The sequence below is a fragment of the Nyctibius grandis genome, chromosome 1, assembly GCF_013368605.1.
Source record: "Nyctibius grandis isolate bNycGra1 chromosome 1, bNycGra1.pri, whole genome shotgun sequence".
NCBI classification, from domain to species: domain Eukaryota; kingdom Metazoa; phylum Chordata; class Aves; order Nyctibiiformes; family Nyctibiidae; genus Nyctibius; species Nyctibius grandis.
The window spans coordinates 98,638,485-98,665,067 of NC_090658.1; the positions used below are offsets into that span (position 1 = coordinate 98,638,485).

General features: G+C 40.3%; 1 protein-coding gene across 1 annotated transcript in view; it reads right to left on the reverse strand.

The window, feature by feature from the left end:
- Nucleotides 1–26,583, reverse strand: part of COL19A1 (collagen type XIX alpha 1 chain) — a 202,260-nt gene that overhangs the window by 16,882 nt on the left and 158,795 nt on the right. Inside the window, 12 exon segments of the mRNA XM_068396430.1 lie at nucleotides 312–374; nucleotides 3,286–3,330; nucleotides 5,452–5,496; nucleotides 8,556–8,609; nucleotides 11,650–11,676; nucleotides 12,626–12,670; nucleotides 12,752–12,802; nucleotides 13,427–13,471; nucleotides 15,569–15,622; nucleotides 16,575–16,628; nucleotides 19,576–19,629; nucleotides 24,029–24,082. Of these exon segments, the coding sequence (XP_068252531.1) occupies nucleotides 312–374; nucleotides 3,286–3,330; nucleotides 5,452–5,496; nucleotides 8,556–8,609; nucleotides 11,650–11,676; nucleotides 12,626–12,670; nucleotides 12,752–12,802; nucleotides 13,427–13,471; nucleotides 15,569–15,622; nucleotides 16,575–16,628; nucleotides 19,576–19,629; nucleotides 24,029–24,082 (591 nt within the window).

A 26,583-nucleotide genomic window follows, 5' to 3' on the forward strand; every position in this document is an offset into this window, starting at 1 on the left:
TAGACTGCGTTGAGTGGCTGGGTTAATATTCTCCTTCGGAAAAAATATGAGAAGATCCTTTATGTCAACAGGATCCAAAGGACGCTCACAAGACCTTTAAAGGCAACATCTCAGTAACATTAATTATTAAAACATCACAATACCAGAAATTCTTGACTGGATGATTAATATTGAGCACTGTAGCTCTAAGTGTTCTTCAAATGTTACCTAGCCTAACACAAAGCAGGATGTAATCTTTCTTTTGTAACTTCTGATAAACTAAGATGCATCCTTTTGTAACGAACATATATATTCAGCATAAAATTGCTTACTGGTTTTCCTTGTGGCCCTTCTGGCCCAGGGAAGCCTATATCCCCTATAGGTCCTCTTTCACCCTAAGAAAGAAGAAAACACAAATATAAATCTGCATGTAAAATCTTGCATTCAGTGTCTGAAATATTTGTGTATTATCATAAGCGTTCAGAACTCCGTGTTCGGTCGGGGGGCTATGATCTAGTGGCAATTACAGAGACTTGGTGGGATGCCTCGCATGACTGGAATGTGGTCATGGATGGCTATGTCCTGTTCAGGAAAGACAGGCCGCTAAGGAGAGGTGGTGGAGTTGCTCTTTATGTGAGTGAGCAGCTAGAATGTATTGAGTTCTGTCCAGAGGCGGATCAGGAGCGAGTTGAGAGTTTGTGGGTGCGAATTAAGGGGCAGGCTGGCAGGGGTGATACTGTTGTGGGTGTCTATTACAGGCCACCGGATCAGGATGAGGACGGTGATGAGGCCTTCTACAGGCAGCTGAGAGCAGTCTCGCAATTACAGGGCCTGGTTGTCGTGGGGGATTTCAACTACCCTGATATTTGCTGGGAGGCCTACTCAGCCAGCCATCCCCAGTCCAGGAGGTTCCTCCAGTGCGTTGATGATAACTTTCTGATGCAAATGGTGGATGAGCCAACTAGGAGAGGAGCGCTGCTGGATCTTATCCTCACTAACAAGGAGGGTCTGGTTGAAGAGGGGAAGGTTGAGGGCAGCCTTGGTTGTAGCGACCATGAGATGGTAGAGTTCAGGATCTCATGTGGCAGGAACAGAATAGCTAGCAGAATTGCAATCCTGGACTTCAGGAGGGCCAACTTTGGCCTTTTCAAGCAATTGCTAGGGGAAATCCCATGGGACAGGGTACTAGAAGGTAAGGGGGCCCAAGATAGTTGGTTAGCATTCAAGGACTGCTTCTTCCGAGCTCAAGATCAGAGCATCCCAACAAGTAGGAAGTCAAGGAAGGGTACCAGGAGACCTGCATGGTTAAACAGGGAACTGCTGGGCAAACTCAAGTGGAAGAAGAGGGTGTACAGATCATGGAAGGAGGGGCTGGCCACTTGGGAGGAATATAAGTCTGTTGTCAGAGGATGTAGGGAGGCAACTAGGAAAGCTAAGGCCTCCTTGGAATTAAACCTTGCAAGAGAGGTCAAGGACAACAGAAAGGGCTTCTTCAAATACATTGCAGGTAAAGCCAACTCTAGAGGCAATGTAGGCCCACTGATGAATGAGGTGGGGGTCCTGGAGACAGAGGATAAAAGCAAGGCGGAGTTACTGAATGCCTTCTTTGCCTCTGTCTATACTGTTGGAGGCAGTCCTGAGGAGCCCTGGACCCCTGAGGCCACAGAAGAAGTCAGGATAGAGAAGGAATCTGTCTTGGTAGATGAGGGCTGGGTCAGGGACCAATTAAGCAACCTGGACGTCCATAAATCCATGGGCCCTGATGGGATGCACCCGCGGGTGCTGAGGGAGCTGGCGGAAGTCATTGCTAAGCCACTCTCCATCATCTTTGCTAAGTTGTGGGCAACGGGAGAGGTGCCTGAGGACTGGAGGAAAGCGAATGTCACTCCAGTCTTCAAAAAGGGCAAGAAGGAGGACCCGGGTAACTATAGACCGATCAGCCTCACCTCCATCCCCGGAAAGGTGATGGAACAACTTGTTATTGATGCTGTCTCTAGGCACATCAAGGATAGGGGGATCATTAGGGGCACTCAGCATGGCTTCACCAACGGGAAGTCATGCTTAACCAACTTGATAGCCTTTTATGAGGATGTAACCCGGTGGATAGATGATGGTAAAGCTGTGGATGTGGTCTATCTCGATTTCAGTAAAGCGTTTGACACGGTCTCCCACAGCATCCTCGCAGCTAAACTGAGGAAGTGTGGTCTGGATGATCGGGTAGTGAGGTGGATTGTGAACTGGCTGAAGGAAAGAAGCCAGAGAGTGGTGGTCAATGGGACAGAGTCCATTCGGAGGCCTGTGTCTAGCGGAGTCCCTCAAGGGTCGGTACTGGGACCAGTTCTATTCAATATATTCATTAATGACTTGGATGAGGGAATCGAGTGCACTGTCAGCAAGTTCGCTGATGACATAAAACTGGGAGGAGTGGCTGACACAACGGAAGGCTGCACAGCCATTCAGAGAGACCTGGACAGGCTGGAGAGTTGGGTGGGGAGAAATTTAATGAAATATAACAAGGGCAAGCGTAGAGTCCTGCATCTGGGCAAGAACAACCCCATGTACCAGTACAAGTTGGGGGCAGAGCTGTTGGAGAGCAGCGTAGGGGAAAGGGACCTGGGGGTCCTAGTGGACAACGGGATGACCATGAGCCAGCAGTGTGCCCTTGTGGCCAAGAAGGCCAATGGCATCCTGGGGTGTATTAGAAGGGGTGTGGTTAGCAGGTCAAGAGAGGTTCTCCTCCCCCTCTACTCTGCCCTGGTGAGGCCGCATCTGGAATATTGTGTCCAGTTCTGGGCCCCTCAGTTCAAGAAGGACAGGGAACTGCTAGAGAGAGTCCAGCGCAGAGCCACGAAGATCATTAAGGCAGTGGAACATCTCCCTTATGAGAAGAGGCTGAGGGAGCTGGGTCTCTTTAGCTTAGAGAAGAGGAGACTGAGGGGTGACCTCATTAATGTTTATAAATATGTAAAGGGCAAGTGTCATGAGGATGGAGCCAGGCTCTTCTCAGTGACATCCCTTGACAGGACAAGGGGCAATGGGTGCAAGCTGGAACACAGGAGGTTCCACTTAAATATGAGGAAAAACGTCTTTACGGTGAGGGTGACCGAACACTGGAACAGGCTGCCCAGAGAGGTTGTGGAGTCTCCTTCTCTGGAGACATTCAAAACCCGCCTGGACGCGTTCCTGTGTGGTATGGTCTAGGCAATCCTGCTTCGGCAGGGGGATTGGACTAGATATCTTTCTAGGTCCCTTCCAATCCCTAACATTCTGTGATTCTGTGATTCTGTAACTCAGATATATACTTACAGGTTCCCCTGGCATCCCTGGGGACCCAGAAGATCCTGGCTTTCCCTGCAAAAAGGGAATATTGCAAATTCAAATTACTAGGAAGCAAAACATAATTTCTCTTAGGTCAAAAATAAGAGAGGATATATACTTGAGTGAAATATTCATGTTACTGTTCATTAAATGCTTTAAAAGAGGAAAAAGAAATATTTTACCAGATTTTTTTAATATTTGTGCCATGTTAATCTGGCTTTTGTGTACAACATAACTCAATCATTTGGTTGTCTTTACCCTTTCTGAATACTGAGATAATGTTTTCATGAAATTTTCTTTTACACCACCATGATTTCCTTCTTGAGAAGTCATAGTCAGATCAAAGTTTATCACTGTATATGTGAAATCAAGATTTTTTTCCTTCAGGTACTTCCGAGTCCTGATATTTTTAAAAGTGAGTTTACTACTGACTTAATGCCCTTTGCAAATTTTCTTCGTGCTCTTTTTTTGGCCACTTTTATTGTCGTTTTATGTTCAGCCTGCCAGAATTCACTATCCTTTCTCATCTTATCATTTAGACGGTGATTTTAAATATCTTTCTTTTTTTTAAATGATGCCTTGCTTTTAACAACCTATCTGACAAGAATCTATAACCCTGAGCCTACATTCCCTGGAAATATCCTTTGATCAGATCTTCATCTGACTTTTAGAAGTGAGGGATCTAACATATCAACGCCAGTGAACTTCAGGAACAATAGGACTGAGGATTTGTGCTGAGGAAATAGGCATCGGTGAAATTCTTGTAGAATCTCAATCCAAGCTTCCTTGATAATCCCGCTCAGTAAAAAGCCAAAGTTAAAATGAGATGTTTTTATCTCCAAATGGGAAAAAATAGTCCACTAGTCAATCTAGGGAATAATGCTAGCCAAGGAGGACAAATTCTCTTCCAGTAAGGTATGTGGATATATTTCAAAAACTCTTCCTAGACTATTAAAAATATTGTCTCTCATAAGTCTATTAATTTGTTAATTAAAACTGCTTAGCATAAAATGTTACAGCAAATAATTTATTTCAGTGGAATTTATTAGAATTACATGTAATCAACAGAATGCAACTCCATCATTAATGAAGGAAACTCGTTAAATATTTCATATGCAGTTAGAATAGAGAGCAACAAGAATAAGACTTGTAAAATATCCAGTGGGAAATACACAGGGAATGAACAATTGGGATCATCCTAACTGGCTACTGCACTATTGATTCACAGTGTGAAATATAGTTCAGAGCAACAAACTTTGAAACTCTTACATGGGCTATAAATCTCAGAGAAATACTTCTCTTTCCCCTTAAATGTGCAATTTTACCTTGTTTTAGGAGAACTTAACTAAATTAAGCTATTTAAGCTGATGTTCTCTCTTGGAAGTCACAGTAAATAGACTAAATCAGTGGCTAATGGAAATGAGAGGGAATAGACACCAACTTCTCTTCATTTCATGAAACACATATTTATAATTTAAAAACATCTCCTGAATGGATTGGTAGCTGCCCAAATTTAATAATAAAGGTATTTGCATATAAATAACTCCATATTGCCTCCTGAAACATGGATAAACTTTTTTATTAAACTGTGAATGCAATCTAAAGAAAACTTGTCTTCATTTCCTTTAGGAGCACAAATGAATAATTACAATTTCAGTTTATCATTAGCTATATTTACTTTCACCTACAACAAAGTTTCTGGATGACTTTCAGAAACTTCTTTGAATACCTGACAAAGCATTCCCCTAAAGCAAATGTTTGATCGATTTGATATGCAGATCCTCGTGGATTGCAATAACTAACGTTCATAATTTTTCTTTGTGATAGCAAGATGCTCAGAAATTTGTGCATGCCCAGGAACACAGACAATGTCTTTAGCTATATTAAATTGAGGCAATGAGAAGAATCTCATATGCTTTCTTAACCAAGCATATGCAGCTTCAAATTCCAGCTTTATTATGTGTTCACATCATTCCCTCCTGTTATTTTAATAACAGTATGAACCCTCAGTGGTGTTTCATACCTGCCTATAAAGCATTAGTGAAGTGCTGGCATTCCGCAAACAGTGACTGAGATTACAGCTCAGCACCTTGCTTGACCTTTTTTTTTCAGCTGCTTCTAACAAACTGAGTTTTCTTTAATGAATATACGTACTGGTGTCCCTGCTACTCCCGGTGTGCCAGCTGGTCCACGGTCACCCTGAAGAAAAGAGAAATCTATACTTAAATGGTAACACTCAAAACAGAAGTTTGTTTGTGGATTCCCAGTGAAACCTGAGGAAGGATTATTCAGAGAACTGAAAACAAGGACAAAAGCCAGGCTCTGCTAAATGCTAATATTTAGCTCTGCAACTGACTCATTTTACAGACCTGAGCAAGTAACTTAAACCCTTTGTTTAGATTCTCCTGTGTAATGTCATATAATTTCCATGCTATCCCTTATACTCTGCTTGAGGCCTTCCTTGAAAAGGGATGGAATGTCCCAGACTTACCTGTAGTTTTCCAAATAATTATCATTTGTGGTCCTGACAATGACCAAAATTCACATAGGGTAATTCACTACCATATCAACATCCCCATATTTAAGATGTACCTTTCAAAGAAGTTTTCAGCTTCCTACTACCCAGTCATCCATTTGCTGCAAGTCAGCATCCTCGATTTGCTTGTGCCATGTCTTTCCAGGGCAAAGTTTCTCCCTTTAGCATATGGCCACCTTCATCTATGCTTTAAGCTGAGACAATAGCTTTTGTGCTGGAGCTGATGAGGTGTGGGTACAAACTCATCTTTCTCTCTTCAGAGGACTATAATCCAAAGCAGATGGATGGAGCTCACCAGCGGTGAAAGTCTACAGCGAGATTTGCCCTAACCCACTGCTGACATGTATTGGTCTGTAACACCACACTGCTAGTGTAACGTTGGTTAAAAAATGTAAGAAAAAACTCATGTTCGCAGTTTCTATAATCATGTCAGGAAAGCCCTGACACAGTTAAAGCCATACTAACAGGAGAATGTTTTTGTTAGATGAGTTTGTTACCTCGGGCTCTTTTGCAAAAGTTCCACCAATATAGCTACAGCCGTGTTCTGCTGTGCAGGACAGCCCCAGGAGATGCTGGGATTTCTGGTTTCTGTTCTTATACCTAATGCTGATTTGTCTCATTCTCATAATTTTTTTTCAGGTAGTGCAATGATAACGCTGGTAATTAGAAACACTGAATTCCATTATACAAAGTGTGGACGGATGACAAGTCATATGTCTGACCTCGTGTCCAGAGGGAGAAGCTTGCTTACAGGCCACAGTTCAACCTCTCTTGCTCTGGAGGCTAGGAGAAGTCACTTAATGCAAGTTCACTTCTCAGTGAAGAACATGATGTGCTCCTCAGGAACACTTGAGCATGGAGGATCTGTAGCAGGGCATATTGGCTAGAGCACTGCACTCTGTCTCTGTGGTTATTCTGCACCCAGAACTTCTATCGTGGTGTTTTCCTTACACACCGGCTATGACAGTGAAGCTAGAAATTCTCAGCACCTCCCTTGTAGCTGTTTTTGTTTTGAGGGTTATTCTGGTCCTTTCAGTCATGTGATTTGCAGCACGGCTGCACAAACCACTGTGTCAGCACAGCTGAGGGAAGGTATATTTTACTCCAAGGACAAAATTGCTTAAGCCAGTTCATGAAATTACTATGAAATTACAGCCGACATTGTCTGTGGAAGACGGCATTCTGCTACACAGATGTACCTAATAGCTCTAAATTAAAAACCAGAATGCACTATACTGTTGGGACTGGCAGGCAGACTCTGGGATTCTGCTCATTTATATGCACCAGAAGTGTGGAATTTTGACCAAATTTAGTTAAGGAAAGGATATTTTTATTTGGGGAAGGGCCAAGCACTCACTCAGCTTGTTTATACAATCTGCTCCGTTGCTTATTCCCTTTATTTAATTCTTGTCCCCACTTTGTCTCAATTAGACCTGTAATATCTCCCTGTGTTTGCTCATTTTGAAATCAGGCTAGTCATTAATTGCTTATAAATTGCAGTCTTTCAGAGCAAGAATCATGTAATTTAAACATCTAGTGTAGACACCTACCTTAGATCATGTCAATCCCCACTCTCTGCACAAGTAGGAGAAATGTACAGTGATATCAAGAGATAAACCTTTCATCTACATTGCTTTTTGATTAAAAATAAGTTTCAGTAAACTATTTTTTTGTAAAAAGTAATTGAATAACATGTAATTCAAAAAAGCTGAATAAATATTCAATTTTGAAAAAAAAGTATTCTTTTTTCTCCCTAAATTTAGAAGATATGGTCAAAATCAGTGTGTTTCCACTGATAGCATATTTTCAGATTTTTTCATGTCTCTGCTGAATTTTTTGTGCCTGGCCATATTTAGAAATGAATATCAAAACCTTGATATTTTTAGCATTTCGTTACAAGCTTTTCTTTAAATTCTTATCAGCCTCCACAACTAATAAGTGAAAGGCTGAAACATGCCATCAGCTGAAAGGAAAGGATCATTTCCTAGCACTGGAAGGCAGATTTGAACTACAGTTCAGGATGTGCTACAGTGGCATCATACAGGCAGTATGGAGTGCAAGAGAAGCAAAACAGAAACAAGGGGACTTGAATAATGAACAACAGTCCAAGAAGTGAGATTTTCACCTTTGCCCTCAGATGGAGTAGGCTGCAATATGACAGAAACTGCAGGAAATCAGTCTCGCCCTCTGTTTCTACCCTTTCCTACATTTTTGCACTCATCTGAAATAGTCTTTTCTTGTATGGAAGTCTTGCATGCACTAGGTCTAGATTAATTCAGGTACAAACTTTTCTTCAGGTCTGTAGCTATGCCCTAAGTCTTGTTCTAAGACAGAGGGACTGTAAATGTAAGATGATGTTCAACAGAGAACAAGAACTAGTGACCATACCTGGGAACGTGTTAACTATATTACTACCAAAGTAATATAGTTATATATAGTATGTACTATACATAATATAGTATACAGTAGTATTCTATCAACTTAAGAAAATGAAATACTACAAGATCTCCTACATACAATTTTCCATGTGCAGAAAATGAAATTTTATGTTGGATGTGTATATGTTTTAGATTCACAGTAAAGCAAAAAAAGGAAATACAGATAAATATGCAAATATAGAAACATTAACTTTCACAAAAAAAATATCAAACACTGTTTCAGAAAACATTTAGTTGCAGATAGTTGCCACTAGGAAGCCATGCTTATTTTTAAGAGTCCCTACCTTTTCCCCTGGGAGTCCTTCCAGTCCTGGTAATCCCATTGGTCCTGGGTCTCCCTGTTTTTTTTTGTTTTTTTTTTTTTAATTAAAAAGGATTGCATAGATTAGAATTTCTGTACTCTGCATGAGAAACATTGAACAGCAAGCAACAGAGGATTATTTAACTTGAGATTAGTAAAACAGCTAACCAGTTACTAGGTGAAAAGATTTTGTTATGCCCTGTTTTAGTGATCTGCAAACTTAAGCTTTTCCCAAAGGCACTGTATCAATACTTGGATTAATGGTTTTAATTTTGATGAAGAACGTAATCCAGAAGACTCCCATCAAGCGTTCTTGCAAGTTAGGTCACTCTAAAGCACCTCCAGGCAGTAGAGCCATGGGGTGTAAGCATATGCTGTCCACGAGAGAACCAACCTCCGAGCAATTCTATGTGACTTTCCAGACACATCATTGTTTCAGAAGAGAGCTGTGTTCCCTAAACAGATCTTAGTCTGCAGCAATGGACACACAGACTAGGTCCCCGTGTAAGTCTTCAAGTTTTGAAAGAAAACCAGAAAACTCTGCTCCACTGGAGAAATTAGTTCAACATGTAGGGTGGGGAGGCCCTTTTAATTCTTTTTTTAAAGAAAACTGACAGATAATTTACCACAGAGATTTAAACTACAGCCAGCAACTCCAGTATTTCAGCAATTCCCAGTTAAATCAAAAGCCACAGCAAATTCCCATCTGGATTTCATGAAGTGTCTGGCAGATCTCACTTTCTACACCTAAACTCTGTTTGGGAGATGGTTCTTCCCAAGTAGGAAGGGGATGCTAGTACAGGAAGACATATTCAGCTTTTAGGCATTATGGTGAAAATACTTCTCCGCCTCCTCCCCCAAAAAAAAAGAGACTTTGTGAATTTTTTTTGAAAATAGATTAATTTAGATTAATCAACTGTTTTAGGAAATTATCTCACAGCTCCATGTTTTGCTTTGAGTGCTGAGGGGTTCTGTTTTGGGTTTCTTATTGTCCTTGAGGAGCACAGTTATCACACTGGTTCATGGATCAAAGTTTAGTTTTTCAGCTAGCTGGCTGCCCATTAACACTTGGCAAGGAATCAAACACAATCCTAGGCCTTGCACAAGTTGGCTGAGTGGAGATTATGCACCTTCATGATAGATGAAGTCCTAGGCAGCTCTTAAAAATGTTACCTCCCTGTACCACTTCGGTCTTGGCTGGGTTAGTCTGAGCTAGCTGCACTTAATTCTGCTGCTATTTTTGTGTACATACTGTGCCTGGACTGGTAGAAAAAAAAGATACAACTAAACGTTACTGGCATGCTGCTTTCATGAGTACAGACATTTCTCAGTAGTTTCATACTGATACCAAAGAGAAAGACTCTATGATATGTACCCAAGTGAGAAGACAAGAACCCTTCAACAGGAGAAGACATTCATCATCATCTTCCAAATACTGTGGCCTGATGTGTTCAGACAAGGCCAGTCTCTAGTGACATTTAAACAGTCTATGTGTTATGCTCTGACCTGATTCTTTACTACCAGGCATCCAAGATGTTGGCTGAACCATCTCCTTGTTTAGTTTGCCCAAGACTAACAATTTGAAGATAGGACAGGAGCTGGAGAGGTCAAGTGTCAGCTTCTTGGTGGTTGAATGAGCTCCTGAATGCGTTAAGGAACTCTGTAAGTATTTCTCTGAAGTATTAATTTGTTTCATTAGTAGCAGACATAGCTGTTCTTTACTTTGCTGGAAGAGATGTGATTTTGTTTTGAAAAGGATCTCTCCAATATTTTTCAGGGTTTCCTGATCTTTATCAAATAGATAATTCATCAGCAGATCATGGGGAGTGCAGTCTGACTGGGCACAATTTTCTTTCCTAACTAGCTCAGTTTCTACTGCTTTCATCAGCAAATTCTTCTCATAAATTTCCATTAGCTGACACATGGTACTCATCCTGATTCAGTCATACTGCCTGAAGTTCGAAAGAGGTCTGCTGGACACAGTTCTACCACACTGACCATGAAGAAGCAGTACCTGTTTCGCTGCCTTGCAGTGTTGTAGTGGTGTAACTATCATTATGCAATTATGTGATGTTCCTTAAACTTGAAAAAGAAGTACACAAATGTAATGAAATTTTACCTGCTGTGGAAGCACCTATCAAATTCTTAAAACAATATCCCTTTAAAATGACACTTGATACTATCATACTTTTTGGGCTAAACCCAAATTTTACTCAAATTTTACTATTATCTTCTGGGTATTTTCACTGACGTCCAATGATCAAGATGCAATACCTGTAAGTTTCAACTTTGCCACCTTCAAGGCTAGAAACTGTAGTGACAAATCACAAGCTAATGACAAATATAGTTTCTCTCTTATAAAGGCAAGATACATCACATGTCAAAGACTTTGGGAAAAATGTACACCCAGTCAGGATTTGGATCTACATTCTGCTGGCAGCTAGCCTATGCAACTGCTTGAGATTCTTCCACTAGTTGTCCTTCTTCTCCTCATAACTTTTAAAGATTATGTGAAAAGGACATAACACAATGCTGAAAGGAAAAAATATCAAAAACTTAAATAGATCTGCTTTTGAATGTCAAACTGCATAGTTGAAAGGTACGTGGCGCCCATGATCATCATCACCTTGCTCACCAGAAGCAATGTGATCATACTGTAACTATCTGTCATGCCATTTCCAAAGGAACATCAACTTTTAGTTGTTGCACACTGTCCTTTCTCCCTTATCAGTTTCAAATTTAATGTTGAGAACAATCTAATAGCTCTTAAGGTATTTTCCACCTTTATTTCACTTTCTCTATTCTTAAATATATCCAGGGACAGCTCAGCAGAGACGAATCCACAAGCGGTTAATATTATGTTCAGTGATTCATTATATTATCATTTAAGAACTATTTATCAGAAATTGCAAAATTTGCAAGCCTGGCAATTAAAAAGGCTTTTTCAGATGTACTGATTCTGCAGGAGGTAAGCTACCTGCTAAAGAACGTTAACGGACTCTTCCACCCATGTGACTAGGATCATGTGTTGAACTACTTGGGGAATTCTCTATCACGACCAAAAAATACATACATACCACTGTGCCAGGATCTCCTTTTGGACCCTGCAAAGAAATGAAGAAGTGGAAACACATTTAAAAAGAGAACAGAGTTACGCAGTAAGATTTTTTTTTTTTTTTCACAGCATTATGAATATACCTTGCCAATGCAGTGCATTTAGAATCAATATTAAGTCCAGCCCTCTCAGCTGATTAATTTAGTATAAAATCTTAGTAATATTTGTTTTTTTTGTTTTGCTGTTCCAGAATACAGAGAAAGACAGATCTGCAGTCTGGTGCAAGTCCGTGACTACGAACGGCCCATAATGTAAGGACAAAGTCCTCACTGATGGTTACAATATTTTCATGCAGTATCAAAATGACAATCATCGTATAACAGTAGCATTTGCCTATGATGCTAACAAGAAGCAGGACCTAAATAAGTGCAAAGCATCTGTGGCTCCACAGAACCAAAGCAACAGTGTCCAGCTCCAAGGTGATACATCTGCACTGTGCAGTGTGGAAAGACACCAGCCCTGTATTACTACCACAATATTCTCGGTTTTACACATTTTTCTGCACTGTAGCTACACACAGTGAATCAGTGACAGAACTGAGATCAGAATTCATGAGCTTCTTATTTCCAGCACCAAATTTAATCCATTACATAACTATGCCATCACTAACTATAAACATTATATTACACATTTTAAGATATTAGGATACTTTCACTAAGGAGTCCAATACCAAATTATGTACCATTTTTGCAGCTTTTACTTGCTAGGGTGAAATAATTACATCAAAATAAACTATCTCCAAAATGGGCTAAAATGCTTGATAACACATAAAATCACATTCTTTATCATTTACTACATACCAATCATATCCTTATTTTTTCTATTTTTCACTTATAAATCCAAATTCCATGTCACTTACCAAAACTGCATTCAACTAGCCAACCCCTTTGTTACTATTTTAATTAACTACTAGAAATTACGTTTCTGTTAATACTTACTGGAGGTCCTGGTGGACCTGGATAACTAGCGACACTCACACCTCCCTGTAACAGCAAGTTTAAAAGTTGAGCTGGGCCAAAATTAGATGTTGATTGACAAAAAAAATTAACATTAAAGAGAAATACCTGGAGTTTATATAAGCTGCTCATTCCATTTCGTTCATTGTAAGGCATGCCCTTTAAAACATAAAACTCAAGTAAATGTCATAACTATGAGTTGTAAAGGCAGAACTCTTGCCCCGTTCAAGCCTTGTAGCTCAGCAAAGCTGTAGTATCATTTTTGTTCTGGATCAATTTTTCGAAGATTCCAGACATTTCAGTAAGAATGTAAAATACATACCAATGCAGATGGGGAATTTTTTTGAATTACGAAGTCAGAAACCTGTAAATCTCAGTATACATTTTGATATCTATTATTATTATAATTCTCCAGAATTAATTTTGTGTTAGGTACTATTCCAGTTAATTTGTAGTCTAGTGAGCTCCACGGACTTTCCCCAGGTTCCCTGAGTTCCCTGGTCTCAGGTGCCCAAGCTGTCTAAATTAACCTTGGTGTCCAATGTCATTAGAGTGACTCATTTGACCACGTTTCTAGGATGGCTTTAGTGACCTGAACTTACTCAGCAATGAATCACAAGAAAAAGAAAGGAATACAGAAACCTTTTGCAAAAAGACCTTCTTGTCTTCTTGCACTATTAATACGTATTAGATTGACAGTCAATTCTTGATATTACATTACATTTTACTCATGGGTATATTGTTCTTAATATAACATTCAAAATATAAAACAAAATGTCTCACCGGAGGCCCAGGGGGTCCAGGTTTCCCAGGAGAACCTTCACTACCCTAGTACAGCAAGAGATTCATATAGCTCATTTACTGTAACTGATGTCCAGATCTATTCCATACCCAAGCTATGATGACCATAATGATAATATGCAAGAGATACAGTCAATATGAGCAAGTAATATAAAGAATAAATTCTCCTGCCCAGCTCCTGCTTAAGCTTTAGGCAAATTATTAGTCATTACTTTATACTAGTTTTTTATTTTGTTAGTTACTTGATGCTTTATGTGTAGGAACTTCCTTGTGGCAAAATAGTACTGGTAACTTGGGCTGTGAAGCACTTCATATATATAAAGAGGGAAAGGAAGTAAAAAAAGCACTGTTTATCAATTTCTAAGCAACTGGCAGATAAAAGTTGACATTTATTTTATGCTTTGTTTATTATTTTGCAAAAGCCAATCCTCAGTTTGATCATTCACAGATAAGAGCTACAGTTTCAGAACTTCAGTTTATTTAGAAACACATTGAATAAAAATAAAGATCTTCTTTATTAAGAGATATAATTAATATCTTTTTGGGTTTTTCTGTAAAACATTCATCCGTGGTTACCTGTATCTGTAGTCTGTTCTGCTGATGTGCTTATATTAAAAAAAAAAAGCTTCTTGAGTTTTTGCCCCAGCAGAATGGTGGGGTCTCCAAACAGTACAGAGTTACAAAGATTTCAACATCAAATTTCCTAAACAAGATATGTTCAAAATCTCACCACTATGATTCAGTTAAAAACACTGTATAATTTGGAACAAGTCTGCCAGATTTTTTCACCAATTGAATTGGATCTTATTAGACATATGTCAATTAGACACTTAGGCTGCATATTTAAAATTATTAAGGTGGCAAAAGTCAAGCTAAGTGTTCAACAGCAATAATTAGCCCATCAGAAATATACAAACATTTAATTACAATTATACTAGGATAATTTCCAAATGTTCGTACTAATTGATAGAAACTGTCAGCCTCCACAGAGTGATTTGGAGTACTTCACGGGGAGACAAAACACTACTTTAGAAAACATCTTATATGATCACTTCCCAAACATGTTCCCCAGATGAAGGAAGGAGGAGAAAACGACTCTGGCTATATTTCAGTTTACTTCATCACTCTTCAGCCATCTGACTTTTGCCCTTTTTGATCGATGAGACACTAGTTATAGAGCAGTGGCTTCTCTCTCATTCCCACCTGTGTGTGAGTGGTAAACAAGGAATTAAGAGAGACTTGTGTTTTGCATTTGGTTACATAAAAAGGAAATAAATGTAGTAAATTTTTGCTATAATGGTCTGCAAGGAGTCAGATCCCAATCGATTTTTATACTGAAATAATTTCAGAGCTTTACAAAATAGTTTCCTTTCTTATTCATACCAGAGTCAAGGTTTTGTAGAATATTAGTAGTATCACATTGATGTGGCAGCGCTATGCCTGGAAAACTGCAGGCTAAAGCTGAAAAAACTTCCAAAGAAGTGTATTCATATACAAAATCGAGAACTTGTCCCAGAAAGTATTTTGCAGCAAACTAAATTTGTCTGTGCTGTATTTCACTCATCTGAGGTGCCCAAGAAATGAATCTGACCTCTTAGTTATAATGGATAGTAATGGGTGCCTGATAAAAGAGCACATAAAACATTGATAAAAAGTAGTGCTATAAGAGTGTAAATCATGTATAAAGGAAGCTTATATATTTTTGCAGAATAACTTATACTCAGTAGCTTTCAGTACTTGGGAAGCACTTTTAAAGCATTCAATTACTTTTGACTAAAATACTGGTAAAAGAATGAGAAGCAGAGTAAGTAGTAACTAGTCATATACCACTTCACAAATGTATTTGCACTTTCCTATATTTTATATAATATGTCATACTTAGAGAACATTCTCTGCAACTTACATACACCACAAGAACTACGCTTCAAAATATAAGCCCATATGTATGGCATTGTTTGGGGAAGGTACTTGTACTAAGACACAAATAAAAATTCATTTGAAAATGTACATCCAGCTCTTGTTTGGACTCTATGTTAAAAAAAAAAAACCAAACCCAAACACAGGAGCGTAACGGGATTGCAAGACCTTTGCAGATCTTTACCAAGACTAAAAAAGACGGAATACCTTTTCGCCTTTCGACCCTGCTGGACCGGGATGTCCAGGTCTTCCTGTGACTCCCTGCACAACACAGTATCAGTTTATATCAGTTAAGAAAAAATGAAACACAGTATTTTTGCACTGCAACTTAGTTTTTAAAACTTGTACTGTTTGAAGGTCTTTTAAACCTAATTATGCTTCTCCTCCAGGTTTAAATATTTCTCTTCTGTTTGATACAACAGCTGTGTCCTACTGATAAGCCCTTTGAAGGGTAAAACTTGTGTTTGTGGTTGCGTTTTCACCTTGGCAGACTAAATGCACTGACCTTAACTGGCACCTCTTGATACTAAAAATCATGCTTTACTGCTAAAATGCCAGTTTACATATTCCACATTAAACTTCCTAAATGTGTTACCATTTTTGAAAGAAGGGAAGCATTAGTACTGTCAGCAACCTAGGAATGAATAATGATCATACCAACTAACGTGATCCCATCCAGTATGTAGAAAATAAAATTAAAAAAAAACCAAACCTCTAAGTGGACTTTTCCCAGAAATATCAACATTTTAAATGATATTTTCCAGTGACTTTAAATATTGTCAGTTTATTCTCATACTCTTTTTTTAATTGTGAAACCAAGTGATTATTTGGTTTCAGCATTGAATATTGTCAGAATGCCTAGCTGGAACTATTTTTAGATTTTTATTACTAACATTATGACAATAACATGGGTACAAAATTAACTGCAAGTTTGCACATCATAAGTCATGTAACCTCACAGAGTCTCTAGTAATGCCAAAACTCCAAACCCATTTAAGTTACATAAACTTTGAGCCCAGACAATGATAGTATTTTCAGTAACATCAACTCACAACATAGTTTCTTTTATTAGAGCCAGAAGGAGTAAGATTTTATTATTACTCTCCTAAAAGCCAAAAGAAGGGACAAGAAACTAAGAATACGAAGTTTTACTAGACAGTTATAGCAATCTCTGCAGAGACAGATTAGATCACAGGTGATATCATGCACTTACAGATGGTCCACTGGGTCCTGGTATACCAGGCAGTCCAGGAGCACCTTGAAGGCCCTGGAAATTAAAAGAGCATATGCCTATTTCCTCTCCCACTTATACCTCAAAAACTACTTATATTCAACATGTCCAGCAGTTAAAATTAAACTATATTAAAGCACATTTTCATTTAAAAGGTTGGCATTATTTTTAGGAATGAAAGAAACCCCACCATGCAGGGAAGAAATTATCATTGAACAAAGTTAGAGGCAACTTCTTGCTTGACTGATCAACAACACTTGTCCTTCAACCTTTCACATTGTTAGCTTATATTCTGTGTATCTTTTTGTCTTTAGTTGTGCAGATAAGACATCTGGCTTTTCCTTAGAAATTATTTTTCCATTTTCTATCACTAAAAGGTTTTTTTGCTGGTGAGAAGACATCTACTCAGACTTTTCAGTGTTACCTGATATTATCTAAATGCAGTGATGCTTTCTGCCCAATTTATAGATTTTGCTTTTTTGATAATGGAACATGACATTTTTCATAGTATTTAATGACTTAATTTCCTGCTCTAATTCTTATTCGATTGCCTGGCAATCAATGGATTCTGGTATCCACTTACTAAACATACACGTGTGCAACTTACTACAGTGGATACAGGTAGGATTTGAGACAAGCCTGCACATCACTGAAGTCTTTCCTCTGCCACACCAGGCTTAGGTGCAATTTTAGACACATAAAAGTCATGTACTAATGAGGGCTAATTGCTCTCTGTTCTCCCTATAATCCATGAAGGAAAATAGGTCCCTCCCAGCAGTGATTCATTTTATCTGCACAGGGTGCCTATCCCCTGACAAGAGGAATCGCCTCAGAAAAGGTGTATTTCTCATGTTAAATGCAGTGTTTAAGAAGGCATGGCTAAGGGGGTAGTCAAGAAAACCACAGAGGTCACGAACCCTAAAACAGGGGCTCTGAGGGGGAGACTGAGGGAAAAGCTTCAGACAGGAATAAATCTGGAAAGATGTGGAGATGGAGAGACATTGATTTCCCTTTCTCAGTCCTGCACACAGAGGACATTGATCCACCTCTGCAGCTTTTCAGACTGGCAATCCAACTGCTAATGTGTTCTCTGCTCATCTTAAATTACTTTACTCTGATGGTAGAGTCACCTGGAAAATGAATATGAAGCCAAAGGAACATTTTATGTAATTGTTATTACTGATGTTAGAAAAACCTTCCTCTAAAAAAGGAATGTTTTTAAAAGGAAGACAACTAAGCTTCAACAAAGATTAAAGGCTATTTGAAAGCACATGGAAGTTAATGAGTGTGTTTCAAAGAGCTTCAGGTGGGCCTCTCAATCTCTTCCCATTCCCATGCTACCTAAATAATGAAAATAAATGCATTATTTTAAAATTGTAAATCTGTAAAAAAAGTTACTTTTAAACTTTGTAAACTCTTTCATACATGTTTCTGAAAATAAATTCACTTGCACCCTCATAATGTCGTAATCAAAAGCTGCTGCTAAACACTGAATATATCAGAGCTAAGGCAGCTAACCAGCTATCACACAGTGAGGAAGCACGTGAATAGCTAACTTACTTACACAGCACAGCACCCTACAGAATCAATAAGTTTTGCTAATGCCTCAGACTGTTAGGGTTAAGTTGTAGAGGTACCCTACAGCGCACACGAAGGTTGTGTTACTTTCCCATTTATTTTTTAAATAAAATTCTGCTTGGGCTTTGCTTATGGCTGCCCCATCATTTTAAGGTCCATGTTCTAAATCCAACCTCAGGAGGCACTTACTTTTAAGAAGCAAAGACATAATGAGCTCTATAGATCATGTAAAAAATAGATCATGTAAAAACAAGAGGAAAAATAAGCATGATACTTTAGTCTGACAATCTGCTAAAGTCTGGGGCAAAGCAGTAGCAGGAATACATACCTAATGCTTCTGCTGCATCTTTTTTTTCCTCATACAACTGTTTACTTTTGGAAGCCAAGGATCCTGATGAACATGATGTTTTCGAAAATTATTCTCATTCTACTACTGTTTGAAAATTCTTACTATTTGCCTTAGTGCCAAAGAAATGTAAAAAGCTCATAAAGAATTACAAAATCCTCAATCAATAAGCTCTAAATTCCTTTCATATTTTCCAGGTACTTTCTCTTGTAGCCAGCACTCCCAAATTCCAAGAGAGTAGTATGTATTTAACAGTGCTAGTTAAGTATTTTGAAATTTCGGAGTGTTTACCAAATATTTTGTAACGGACTACTTGTTTAAATTCCTTCAGTTGGCTAAGATCACTAGGAAATTCATGTATTTACCCAGATTCATTTGCTCAATAGCTTCTGCTTTGGATATTTTTTTTTTTTTTGACAGAGATTGCTCTTGAACTGTTAACTGCAAATATTTCAATTTAAAGTGAAAGCTATAGCAGCTATTTTGCATTTGGCACCACAAGTCATGTGGGATTTGCCTTCTCCATAATGACATAAAAATAACTCTAAGAATGCAGTATATGATGCAAAATACTGTAAATGTTTTAAATTCAGTCTCTTCAAATATTTTCCAGTTTCCTCTTAATAGTAATTGCTGCTATGACCGTTCTCATCAGAGTATTTGCCTAATGGAATGTTTTTGAAAGTGAATTCTAAAGGGGACATAACACAATGAAAACAAATATGTTATAAACCATGAAGTATTTTCTGAAATTATTTGGTGTTTGCCTATTTATTGCTCTATCCTATACTCTTAAAAATTAGCATTTAAATGTATGTGAGGCTTTAAAATATACAAATGAGCCAAAATCCTCAGACAAAAATTAAATAGACGTTATTTAATTGAATAATAGCATTTAACCTTGTTGAAAATTCAGAATCAAGGACTATTTATAGCAATACATGACTATGTCAGCTGTTTTAAAGAAGTGAATAACATTCTGTGGGTTTCCTTCTCAGTCTAGATCTTCATTCAGGTTCAGATAAGAATGCAACTGCTATAGAAATGAAGTAATTTTACCTCATCACCCTTCTCTCCAGCAAGCCCAGGAAATCCACGTTCACCTTTGCTTCCCTGTGAAAATGTAACATTCAAACAAATACTTTCTGTTAGAGAACAATGAATGTCATGCTCTGTAGGGCATTTTATGACCCACATTTCACAGAATCACAGAATCACAGAATGTTAGGGATTGGAAGGGACCTCGAAAGATCATCTAGTCCAATCCCCCTGCCGGAGCAGGATTGCCTAGACCATATCACACAGGAACGCGTCCAGGCGGGTTTTGAATGTCTCCAGAGAAGGAGACTCCACAACCTCTCTGGGCAGCCTGTTCCAGTGTTCAGTCACCCTTACAGTAAAGAAGTTTTTCCTCAAATTTAAGTGGAACCTCCTGTGTTCCAGCTTGCACCCATTGCCCCTTGTCCTGTCAAGGGATGTCACTGAGAAGAGCCTGGCTCCATCCTCTTGACACTTGCCCTTTACATATTTATAAACATTAATGAGGTCACCCCTCAGTCTCCTCTTCTCTAAGCTAAAGAGACCCAGCTCCCTCAGCCTCTCCTCATAAGGGAGATGTTCCACTCCCTTAATCATCTTCGTGGCTCTGCGCTGGACTCTCTCTAGCAGTTCCCTGTCCTTCTTGAACTGAGGGGCCCAGAACTGGACACAATACTCCAGATGCGGCCTCACCAGGGCAGAGTAGAGGGGGAGGAGAACCTCTCTTGACCTGCTGACCACACCCCTTCTAATACAGCCCAGGATGCCATTGGCCTTCTTGGCCACAAGGGCACACTGCTGGCTCATGGTCATCCTGTTGTCCACTAGGACCCCCAGGTCCCTTTCCCCTACGCTGCTCTCCAACAGGTCTGTCCCCAATTTGTACTGGTACATGGGGTTGTTCTTGCCCAGATGCAGGACTCTACACTTGCCCTTGTTATATTTCATTAAATTTCTCCCCGCCCAACTCTCCAGCCTGTCCAGGTCCCTCTGAATGGCTGCGCAGCCTTCCGGTGTGTCAGCCACTCCTCCCAGTTTTGTGTCATCAGCGAACTTGCTGACAGCGCACTCTAATCCCTCATCCAAGTCATTAATGAATATATTGAATAGAACTGGTCCCAGAACCGACCCTTGCGGAACTCCGCTAGACACAGGCCTCCAACTGGACTCTGTCCCATTGACCACTACTCTCTGGCTTCTTTCCTTCAGCCAGTTTACAATCCACCTCACTACCCGATCATCCAGACCACACTTCCCCAGTTTAGCTGCGAGGATGCTGTGGGAGACCGTGTCAAACGCTTTACTGAAATCGAGATAGACCACATCCACAGCTTTACCATCATCTATCCACCGGGTTACGTCCTCAGAAAAGGCTATCAAGTTGGTTGAGCAAGACTTCCCGTTGGTGAAGCCATGCTGAGTGCCCCTAATGATCCCCCTATCCTTGATGTGCCTAGAGACAGCACCAAGAACAAGTTGCTCCATCACCTTTCCAGGGATGGAGGTGAGGCTGACCGGTCTATAGTTACCCGGGTCCTCCTTCCTGCCCTTTTTGAAGACTGGAGTGACATTCGCTTTCCTCCAGTCCTCAGGCACCTCTCCTGTTGCCCATGACTTAGCAAAGATGATGGAGAGTGGCCTAGCAATGACTTCCGCCAGCTCCCTCAGCACCCGCGGGTGCATCCCATCAGGGCCCATGGATTTATGGACATCCAGGTTGCTTAATTGGTCCCTGACCCAGCCCTCATCAACCAAGACAGATTCCTCCTCTATCCTGACTTCTTCTGAGGCCTCAGGGGTCCAGGGCTCCTCAGGACTGCCTCCAACAGTATAGACAGAGGCAAAGAAGGCATTCAGTAACTCCGCCTTCTTTTTATCCTCTGTCTCCAGGACCCCCACCTCATTCATCAGTGGGCCTACATTGCCTCTAGTGTTGGCTTTACCTGCAATGTATTTGAAGAAGCCCTTTCTGTTGTCCTTGACCTCTCTTGCAAGGTTTAATTCCAAGGAGGCCTTAGCTTTCCTAGTTGCCTCCCTACATCCTCTGACAACACACTTATATTCCTCCCAAGTGGCCAGCCCCTCCTTCCACGATCTGTACACTCTCTTCTTCCACTTGAGTTTGCCCAGCAGTTCCCTGTTTAACCATGCAGGTCTCCTGGTACCCTTCCTTGACTTCCTACCTGTTGGGATGCTCTGATCTTGAGCTCGGAAGAAGCAGTCCTTGAACGCTAACCAACTATCTTGGGCCCCCTTACCTTCTAGTACCCTCTCCCATGGGATTTCCCCTAGCAATTGCTTGAAAAGGCCAAAGTTGGCCCTCCTGAAGTTCAGGGTTGTGATTCTGCTAGCTATTCTGTTCCTGCCACATGAGATCCTGAACTCTACCATCTCATGGTCGCTACAACCAAGGCTGCCCTCAACCTTCACCTCTTCAACCAGACCCTCCTTGTTAGTGAGGATCAGATCCAGCAGCGCTCCTCTCCTAGTTGGCTCATCCACCATTTGCATCAGAAAGTTATCATCAACGCACTGGAGGAACCTCCTGGACTGAGGATGGCTGGCTGAGTAGGCCTCCAGCAAATATCAGGGTAGTTGAAATCCCCCACAACAACCAGGCCCTGTAATTGTGAGACTGCTCTCAGCTGCCTGTAGAAGGCCTCATCACCCTCCTCATCCTGATCCGGTGGCCTGTAATAGACACCCACAACAGTATCACCCCTGCCAGCCTGCCCCTTAATTCGCACCCACAAACTCTCAACTCGCTCCTGATCCGCCCCTGGACAGAACTCAATACATTCTAGCTGCTCACTCACATAAAGAGCAACTCCACCACCTCTCCTTAGCGGCCTGTCTTTCCTGAACAGGACATAGCCATCCATGACCACATTCCAGTCATGCGAGGCGTCCCACCAAGTCTCTGTGATTGCCACTAGATCATAGCCCCCCGACCGAACACGGATTTCTAACTCCTCCTGCTTATTCCCCATGCTGCGTGCATTGGTGTACAGGCATTTCAGGGAGCAAGCTGGGCACACTGATTTCATCCCAGATTCACCCCCTGATTTCACCCCAGGGGGATGGGGGGCCTCCTGGTCTACCTCAACACTAGAGCATTGCCCCAGTGGTGCAAGCCCAGCTACCACCCCATCCCCCTTCGAATCTAGTTTAAAGCTCTCCGAATGAGCCCTGCTAATTCCTGTCCCAGAACCCTTTTGCCCCTACGACATAAACCTTTCCCATGTATCACTGTCACGCCTGGTGTCTTATAAAACCAGCCATTATCAAAGAACCCAAAGCCCTGCCTGTAGCACCAGTCTCGTAGCCAGGTGTTAATAGAGAGAATCCTACTGTTCCATCCCACGTCATCACCTGAAAATGGAAGGAGGGAGGAGAAAACAACTTGTGCCCCAGACTCTTTCACCAACCGTCCTAGGGCCTTGTAGTCTTTCTTCATCCCCCTCAGACTACGGGTTGCAGCTTCTTCCCCACCTGTCTGGAAGATGAGCAGGGGGTAGTAGTCTGTGGCCTTCACCAGGTTGGGGAGTTGCCTGGTGATATCCCTGATTCGGGCTCCAGGCAGGCTGCAGACCTCCCTGTGATGGGGGTCAGCTCTGCATATTGGGCCCTCAGATCCCTTTAGGAAGGAGTCTCCAACCACTAAAACTCGTCTCTTCTTCCTTGTGGAGGAGGTAGCTATACGCCCGTATATTTAATATATGCTAGCATGAAACCCTTACAGCAATAGTGCCTAAAGCAGGAAAAAAAGGCTCAATAGAACCTGAAAGCTTTAAAATGTGCCTCCCATTGAGGTGAAAGGAAATGAGTGTTTTTTACCTAGCAGGCAAACTAGCAAAAGGCCTGACGGAGACATCCTTCTAAATACCAAAGAGCTTAAATGCTTGTCCAAATAGAGAAAGTACCCTTTAATGGAATTAGGCCCAGCCACAGGAGATATCTATATGCCAAACCATGTGGCATTTGATCCGATTACAGTGAGGAAGTTTGACGGACATCAGTGAAACTTCAAGTCCCAGTGAAACGGTTGCTTTACTCTCATGGGAACACGGTGCAAAGGCACAGGGTGGTCCAGCTGTTGCACACTTGAGAGAGATACGGGAAGTTTCCTTCTTCACCGTGGGATTCTTGCATGACTGATTCGCCTAAAATAAGCCTATAGATGGCAATGCATGACTGGACAGTCAAATCTGAGCTAGCTTTAATGGACACAAGACACACAAGAGCTATCCTGGCTTGGGACTCAACTCGGGCTATTTTGCTAACTTTCCTGAGAGGAAAGGCAAACTGACACAGGAAGAGGGCTGAACCATAAAAATCGTTTAAAGCTTTAAGCTGCTCGGATGCTACAGGGATAGGGATCAGACAAAAAACTCAAGACTGTCAAAGGTAAGAGTCTGGTCTTTTACTTTTAGCAAGCAACAAAGCAACGTAAAGTACTCTCGTCAAAACTTACCTTTGGCCCTTCTCTACCAGGGATGCCTGGAGGACCTCTTGTGCCGGGATCACCCTGAGGAACAGAGACAAAGCAAAGTGACAACCATTCTGTGGCACGGGCAGAAGGTCTGATCCATGCAGACTGCTTCCCTCCTGTCTGTGTGACCATCCCTTCATTTTACCCCAAAGCCTTCCCTTCAGTCCCTTTTCTCTTCTACACAAAATATTTGTTCAGATATCCTTCCTTGTTTCCCTCCCCATATCTCACACACTCTACTCAAACCATGCTAACAAATTCTTAGCTTCATTTTGAGAGGACTCATACATGCGTTCATTTTGGATAGTCCCAGACACACTCGTGTTTAGGTTTGAGCAGACCATCTTCCTTTTAAGGATTAGGTAGAGATGGAGGCTACTTGTTAATCTCACCAGCTTCAGAAGCCACAGTTAAAGTAAATGATTCCTGCTTCATTGAGAGAGCATTTTCCAGCTAAATTACAATCTTATAGAAGTGCTAACCACGAAACAGAGAGAAATGAAGAATGAAGCATAAAGAATCAGTAAGAGAGAGAACTGACAAAGAGGTAGAGGTGCATGTACACGAGAAAGAAAATACAATTACAAACAGAAAGAAACAGGGAAAAGCCCAAAGACGGACCTAAAAGAAATCAAATTTGGGAATGATGAAGTCAAGAAACCCTAAATATACGTATTAATAAAGGACAGTAGAATAGGATAATCTCTTTCCTCAGAAATGATGTGTGCTTTTCATACAGAAAACCTCCTGAGTACACTTTTCACTTTGCAATATGGCAGATCACTTAAAATTTTATTATTTTTCAAAATAATACCTGAGAAATTCTAGACTATTTTCCCCATTTGGTATATTACCAATATCAATGCTACAAAGTGAAGTGGAGAATGGGGTATACTTGTAGCAATTCACACTGTGGACTGGATGTACGGAATTGGCACTTGCTGGCTACTACCTCACATACTGTTCAAATGCTATTTTGCAAAATTCCTATAAAATATATTTCTTGAGTATTTAAAAAAAAACCCAACCAAAAATCAACAAAAATCTCAGAATTATTTTAGGCTAGCCAAGTAGGTCAGAACTGAAACTGTAGAAACCTTCAAGTGCATATTTTGTTTTAAAAAGCATGCTTATAGTAAACAAAGATATTTAATCTCTGAAAATTTTTACCTTCAGTATAGCACCCATGTCTCCCACAAGTGGCAGTGCAATCTGAAATTAAAAAAGGCAGCTGCAGTTAATGATTCTGATGGGTTTTCATTGCTCCTAAGTTCATATTGTCATACACATAGCTGATTACATATATATTGGTTGAAGCTATTTTTTTAATGAAAACTTCAGAGAAAAATCAGGGTTTGAAATATAGTTAAATATTGCTGTCTATCCAACCTAACAATGTAATTCTTCACTACAATTTCAGTGAGGTTCCTTAGACCGTGACAACAGCATAACTCCAGAACATAGCAAATTTCACTTTAAAATAATAATAATATATTGTTGTTTTTGTAGCATACCAGCAACAGCTTATCACTATTGGAAATTCTCACAGACAATTCTCACCTGATTAACTTCAATTGTTTTCCTTCTGCTTTCTTCTAGGCTTTGACTCTACTGTGAACTGTAGCGTGAATTGTGGAGATGCCAAAGCTAACTTCAATAAACCTGCTCAGATACTGGAAATAATCCAGCTACAGCAACATAAGCAACATATATAGTATTTTGTCCTGCCTTTAAACATTAAGAATTAGTGCAAAAGTCTGTGGTGCCACCGCTAAATTGCTACCAGACTAAAAAGCTAACCCATTTAAAGCTCAATCAATAGGTTTACACTATACTGCAATATATATCAGATTTCCAAGTGCTGCCATTAAACTTATATCTAAAGACTCACTGTAGAAACTGATTGAACTGGTTATCATCAGCTTCACTCACAAACAGGCTCTTCAATTACCAGTGCTCATTTCTTCTTGCAATTGCTAAAGCAAAAATAGCCCTGGGCATACTGTAAAATCAGACACATTCAAAATTTGTTACTGTTTTTGTTCAGTCTGTTTCAATAATTTCCAACTTTAAGAAGAAAAATAAAATGTAAGCACTTTTGTAGCATATTAGAAAAGCTGTTGGTTGGTAGCAATGGGTGTCAATTACCAGCACAAGAGAAGCACTGCTGAACATACATAACTGTAGGTGTAATCAGGAGTACACCATTTACAATGTAGCCTCACCACCTTTGAAAGCACACTGAGAAGTTTTCTCAGGTGAGACACAGCCACCTAACATAACTTAAGAACATAACTATGTAAGGTATAAAGTGAATCCTCTGCACAAAGGTAAACAACATAGACAGTGTCATCTGCTCTTAAAAACCTGTACCAAGCCTTAAAAAAACCCACATTCCTACATGGCCTGACTTTTTATCCTTCTTCTTGTGACAACTTTTTACAGGTAGGCACGCTATTACCATGTCACCTGTTGGTCTTTCTGCTGGACTACACAAGGGTAATTTCCCCAGTCTCTCCTCTTTTCTAATGTTCTTG